This window comes from Chenopodium album, chromosome 6 (assembly GCF_948465745.1).
Source record: "Chenopodium album chromosome 6, dcCheAlbu1.1, whole genome shotgun sequence".
Lineage (NCBI taxonomy): Eukaryota > Viridiplantae > Streptophyta > Magnoliopsida > Caryophyllales > Amaranthaceae > Chenopodium > Chenopodium album.
In genome coordinates this window covers 65,369,207-65,376,229 of record NC_137839.1, presented here as the reverse complement: position 1 = coordinate 65,376,229, position 7,023 = coordinate 65,369,207, and the positions used below count along the sequence as shown (strand labels likewise).

Below are 7,023 nucleotides of genomic sequence, written 5' to 3'. Positions count from 1 at the left end.
AGGGGAGGGAAGAATGAAGATTTTTCCTTCTAAGAGCCTGTTCATATTTACTTATTTTCAGTTCAGTTCAATTCAGTTCAGTTCAACTCCAATCTATTCAGTTCAGTTCAGCTCCAATCAATTCAGTTCAGTTCAGTTCAATTCAACTCTTAATTTCCCTCTCTCATAAAATATTCATTTCAGCTTAGTTCAGTTTAGTTTAGTTCAGTTCAGTTCAGTTCAGCTCAGTTCAGTAAATATGAACAGGCCCTAAATCTCCTCATTGTTGGAGAGATTAATTTCTTGCAATTTGATCCCTCCATGTAATTCCCCTCCAATTCACTTCTTTTTTCATTTGCTATCTAAATGAAACATTATCTATGCCGTAATTTCTCTTCCCTTCCTTTCCTTTCATTTCTTTCAATCCAATCAAAGAGTAAATGTTCATTTTATTTTAATGTGTTCAAATGTTTTTATGAAATGTTCATTTTACTAGGTATGTTCTAGCTATTCAATATAATGATTGTTTGATAAATGTTCATTTTTAATATGATAATATTTTAAATTTTTTGACGTGTTCATTTTTTATTACTAAATGTTCATTTTTCTTACATGTTCATTTTTTATTACTAATTGTTCATTTTTAAGGTCATGGTCCAACAATTCTATGATTATATGACCATCATATTCATTTTTTTAATTATACTAAATAATCATTTTTTTTTTTAACGTATTAACTTTTTTTATACTAAATGTTCATTTCTTTCAGTGTTGATTTTTTTATTACTAAATGTTTAATTTTTAAGTGTTCATAATTGATTCCGAACTATTTATTTTATAGGGTATGATACAGCTAAAACTTATTGCCCTTATTGCATCAAGAGCGCATTCCAACATAAGAATAGTTAGGCCTTTCACTGTTGATTTTCCCAATTGTGGGGCCCTAAATATGAGGCCTTGTGCAATAGGGCCGGCGGTTAGAAAAATGATCTATCAAAACAAATATTTCAATTCAAATGGACCATTGTCAATTTATCATTACAAGGCCAAAATTATTTGCAGCATTTAACAAAGAAAAACACATTTGCAAATATGCGAACTAATCACATTTATTTATTCTAACTTCCAAGTAGCCAATTTTGTTACGTATTAGTATATTGCCCTAAGCTGACTGATAGCTAACTGACTGATACTCATCGGATGAACAAATACAGGAATCGGAGTACTATATGAAATTGTTGCAATCAGTTTATTCAGAATTTCCGTTGGATGAAGTCCGTCGTAGAATGAATATAGTGTCCGAATTGTGCAAGGCTGACTGGACGGCACACATTGGAAATCACTAGTCCTCACTTGGCAACAAGTTGAGTTTGTGATAACACCTGCAATATTTGTTTATCATTTACATTAGCACGGGAACAGTCTAATATATAGATATAATACGTACTAATTAGCACGGAACAGTCTAATATATAGATATAATACGTACCAATGTACATCTTAACATTTAAATTCATTAATTGTCTCGTTGACTTACCGGGAGGAAGAGGATTTAAGGTTTGGATGGCGAAGAAATCAATGAATGTAAATTTGGCTCCAGAGAGATTTGCATTGAAGGAGTCGACTAGTGTAACAAGTTTATTATTGAAAAGCTGGACTGCGTCGTTGATTTCTTGTACACATTGTAGTGTTGATGTATTAAATCTAGCCTTTTCAGCTGGAGTGCAACCTATTTGACCTAAACCAAATATGGCAAACTTCCTTGCTCCAGAATTATATAGCACCTATCGCACAATAAACATAAAAACGTGTTAGCATAATAATAAGTATAATACAAATATAACCATATTTTGGGAAAATTGATATTCGTAATATATACTTCCTCCGTTCTTTATTACTTGACCCGCTTTGACTTTTACACTATTCATCACCCCTCCTTTGACCGTCTTTTGTGAATAATATGTAAGGAAAAATATATTCATGTATGATCTTTTTAGATTCGTCTCAATAAGTACTATCATAATATATAACTTTTATAATTTTTAATTATGGAGAATTTAAGTTATTGATTGTTAAAGTTTTGTATTGACAAACGTGATAAAAGAAACAGGTCAAGTAAAAAAGAACAGAGGAAGTAGTTAATAATAATACGGGACCTTGCATTACTAAATTAAATTTGTTTTGTTTTTATCTGGAATCTAACAATATTTTTGGGTAATTTGAAAATATAGATTTATACTTAAGTTGTACATTTCACTTGAATAATACCCAATGTTAATTAAATATTCCATTTTGAAAAGAATTTTTGATGAGATTTAAACCTATGAGGCCATGATCTTCTAGTCACAGTTTCTTTTGATACCATATCAAACGACTAACTTAACTCAATATTCGTTTTTTTTTTTGGTATAAGTACATACTTGAATGGTTTAGCTGGTTTTTGAACCATTATTGTCTCTTTAACTTCATTTTGGATAGGATAAGCCAGAAGTAACAAAGAAAATACCCATAATTGTGCTCGATATCGATCAATGAGTAGATTGGCAAACTGTTCAGGTGTGAAGAGCCTCTTAGAAGGAAACAATTGTGGCATGAAGTAATTGTTGATGTAGTCATCGCTACCAATATTTACAGTATACATGCACTTGTTTAAGTAGTTTGCTACTGGACCTTGAACCATTGATTGAAGCCTTGAGATTATCATCATATAATTTTGTAATTGTCGATCCATCCACATTCGATCACCCTGAAATGGCAGAGATAAAAATGCTAAATACAAGAATATAACTAGCACTTGTAGAAACCTTAAGCATTTCATAAGCAATTAGCTTTTACGATGAAATACAAGTCAATCAGGCTAGTTTACAATTTGTGCAAATTAGGGGTCAATTTCGTCTTTTCAGTCATATTAGTAAGGGTAGTTTGGTCAGCTTGTACAAACGTTAATATTAATTGTCGTTACCTTTCGTCATGAGAATCATTCAGAAACTTCATCACTTTCCCTAATTCGAAACCCTAAACTGAAACCCAAACCCAGAAACTACTTCTTCCTCCATTGCACCACCACCTATGGCAGTTCAAAATGTCACCGCAAATGATAGGCTTTCCTTAAAGGGTTGATATATGACCCTAATTTACAATCTATTCAAGTAGGGTGCCTTTTAGTTTCGCCGCGAAGCGGCGATTGTTGGGGAAGAAGAGGAGGGCAACGGGAAGAAGAAGAGGACGACAAGAAGAACTGAAGAATAGGACAAAGAGGAAGGCTTGTTGCAGTACCTGAAATTATTTTTCCGGCGAAAAATTCCGTCGAAATAGTGTTTCCGACGGAATTTTCGTAGGAAAAGTTCATTTTTCCTACAACTTCTTTTCCGACAACCTCTTCCGATGGAATTCCGTCGGAAACCCTATTTCCAACGGATTTCAGGGTGTTTCCGACGGAATTTTTCCGTCGGAATTTAGCCTATTTCTAGTGGTGCTTTCTGGGTTTGTTCGGCGGAAGGCGTACAGATGGTGGTAGTGGTGGTGGCTGTGATGGGTTTCGGATGGTGGTCGGAGTGATGGTGAGATTGGTGACTATGGCGGTGTCTTCGATGGAAGATTGGAGAAGATTTTTATAAAATTAAAAAAAAAAAAAGAAATTTTACAAACAGACGTTAGTATCTTCAAAACCAAACTGTAATATAAAATTAATTTATTTGGCAAGGGGGCCCACAAAAGCCATTGATTGACAAAATTCATCAATCAGGTTGATTGCCTGGGTCTACCTCAGCTTTTACACTTCATTTAGCTTTTCGCACGTACTGTTTATAATCCATTTTGATTCATCAACCGATAAAACTCAATTATCTGTGCCAATGTATGTGATAGAGTATATAACATATTCCTGAACCTCAACCATTAGCTTAAGCTTTTGGTTGAGATGGTCCTTCAACATGGTATCAGAGCCAACGTGACATAGAGGTCACGGGTTCGAATCTCATCCACCCCTCCTTTAAAGTGGAATTAATTCGTGGCGGGTATGAGAGGGTTTGTGCTGCATCCACATTTTAAGCCCAAAGGGCCTTTCATGTGAGGGGGAGTGATAGAGTATATAACATATTCCTGGGCCTCAACCATCAGCTTAAACTTTTGGTTGAGATGGTCCTTCAACAGTATGAGATATATTCCTTGTAATATTTAGGTAGTTAAAAAATTTATTGGATAATGATGTACTATACACAAACTTTTTAAAAAATCGGGTGTACAATAATTATTGTAAATCCATTAGATAGTTTAAAGTGATCAAAAGTTATCCCTGAAACAAATAAAAGTTACACCAATAGGCCGGCATAAAATTAACCCAATACATATAAAAATTATCAACGCTTTATTAGTAAAGAATCGCATTTTAAATGACTAAAAATCAATTATTAGTGATTGAATGTAATTAAATTCCCTTTATAAAACTTTTCTTGTTATATATTTATATAAAAAATTGTATTATGTTTAAAGTTACCCAAAAAAGGCAAAAAGTTACCCTAGAATTAGCTAAAAGTTACCTTTATATCACTCGATGTACACTAATATTAGTGTAAAGAGGGTGTAGTATAATAGGTAGTTTTAGTTTTTTTTTTTTGGATTTTTTTTATTTAATACTTGTATTAAATGAATTGGGTACGTATCCGTTAATATTTTTTTTAAAAAAAAAACAAAAATAATAATACTTTGAATGGTAGTTGAAAATAAAACTCTAAAATTAATATATGGATCATAAAAGTTGGTTTTTGTAAATTATTAATCGAGACAAACCAAACAAAGTTACAGTAAATATAGACACGTTTTGTCTAATTGACTATATTTATTGATAAAATATTAGATTATTATCAAACAACCTTATACATGGATGTACTATATCTATAAATTAAATATATATGTTGGCGAGTCAGCTAATAAAATAAAATTTACATTTTAGTATGATTTAGGATTTAAATTATTTAAAAAATAAAAAAAATTATCTTTTCAAATGAAAAAGATTTATCCAATACATTTGGTGAACAATCACAAATTGTGAGATTTTTAGTATAAAAATTACTCCGTAATATTATCACATTTGGTTACATTTTTAAATTACATAAAAATAATAATTGATTATAAAATTCAATTACTACATAAGCAAAATTAAAGAATGAAGTATGAGAATTTAATTTAAAGTGTTAAAAGAAATGCGTAGATTATTTTTTTTTAACAAACAACGAACATTGATTTAGGATTTAAATTATTTATTTATAATTTATTTATTAATTCAACATTGAAAATAATCCTTTCAAAAAACTTATGCATGAAAAAACCGTGCATCACACATGCTTTCATCTAATATTTGATAATTGTATTTTGCAAACAACTTATAGAAAGAGAGGGAGTACACCATACTACTTTTTTTTTTACCTTTCTGTATAATATAATAAACAAGGAAAACAAGAATAAAGCAATTAGAATTGAATAAAAATACCAAGTTTGATCCAGTTTCCATGAGAATTCCACCAGCTTCTGATGCAAAATTGATACCACTTAATATATCTTGATCAGTATGATTGCTGTATGGTTTTATTAAATTTGGAAACCCCAAAAATTGAGCTGTCGAATAAACAAATTAAAATTAGAAAAAGTTCGATTCATTTAGGCTTTGTTTGTTTTGATAAAATATATTTTCTTTTTATAAAGAAAGTTTGCCACAATCTATCTCCTCTTTACTCTTCAATTCTCTATTTTCTATCCTTTGTTTTTCCCTTCTATGTCATTTTCTCCATAATTTATCCTATAATCTAACAAATAAAAGAAAATCCCTTTCACAATCATGTTTTCCATTTAAAATTGTGGTCTTTTTAAAATAAAAATCCATAAATCATTTTTTTAATCATCAAAACACACAAAACCTTAGTGTATTTATATCTTAGTAATATAAGAATCAAAGGAATGAATGCTAGTGTTTGCTTACTGATAAAATCTACAATAGTGCGGCCATTGGTAAACCTTCCAGGTCCACTAGGAAAATCAACTCCATACGGTGGATAATTTGCTTTAGCCATTGTTCTGAGCTCATTGTTGTTTCCAGCATCCGATAATGAGTCACCGAAAATAAAGTGACAAGGTACTATTGGTGCTCCATTAGCAATCAAAGCAAAGCAAAAAAAAGCAAGAACAAAAATAGCTGAAACTCTCAACATTTTTTAAGGGAATTTGCTTGCTTAAAAAAAGGTTACTAGTCATACTTAAAATGCATGTGTAACTGTTATGTATTTATAGCACGGAGTTGTTTGTCACCCATGCACGCAGTTGTTTGTCACCATAAACAGGTTTGGAGGAAAAAAGGATAACAATCATCGGATATTTAATGCCTCGTTTGAATATTATGGAATTATTAATTAGATGATAAATGATTGCATTAAACAACCTCCAAATACCTTCCAACCCTGCAAATTAAAAACACAAAAAAAGTTTTTATAATTTTTTAAAAAATAATTTACAGGTACATACATGATACATTACGTATATTTCGTGCATTATTAAACGGACAATGAGGCTATAATTATATTCTTTTGTTATCTTCAGATTTCTTTCTACCTTAAGTTTGTCTCAATTTGAATCTATATATTTAATTTTAATTTAGGAAAATTTTCAAAAAACCACCCAAAAATGTGTTGAATTTCTAACTAACCACCCAACAAAAATTTTATTTTAAAATACCACCCACTAAATTAATTTTATGCTCAGATTCCCACCCAATTTGAAAATCCGGTGGTTTTTTAGCTTGTGGGGCCCACATAACGGCTATTAACGGCTAGTTTATGCTTTTATTTGTTTTCTTCCCCCGATTTTTCCTATAAAAGTGTATTCCTTATTCAATTTTTGCTCCTAAACAAAATTTTTCCCCAAATTACACAAAATTAAGCTTGCTTATAATTGCATTTGCATCTGCAGCAACGACATCACTTGAATTCGCATAAGGTAATCTCAATTATCTGGAAAAATTAGGGTTCTTGCAAAATGTTAATTGGGGGAATTTGT

General features: G+C 31.1%; 1 protein-coding gene across 1 annotated transcript; it reads right to left on the bottom strand.

Moving 5' to 3' along the window:
- Positions 1 to 1,111: 1,111 nt before the first annotated feature.
- Positions 1,112 to 6,194, bottom strand: LOC145635021 (GDSL esterase/lipase At4g18970-like). The gene is made up of 5 exons (XM_081686326.1): positions 5,954 to 6,194; positions 5,468 to 5,592; positions 2,486 to 2,725; positions 1,517 to 1,763; positions 1,112 to 1,361 (listed from the first exon to the last, which is right to left on the bottom strand). The coding sequence occupies exons 1-5, from the start codon at positions 6,180 to 6,182 to the stop codon at positions 1,129 to 1,131; spliced, it is 1,074 nt and encodes a 357-aa protein (XP_081542452.1). The 5' UTR covers positions 6,183 to 6,194; the 3' UTR covers positions 1,112 to 1,128.
- Positions 6,195 to 7,023: the final 829 nt, after the last annotated feature.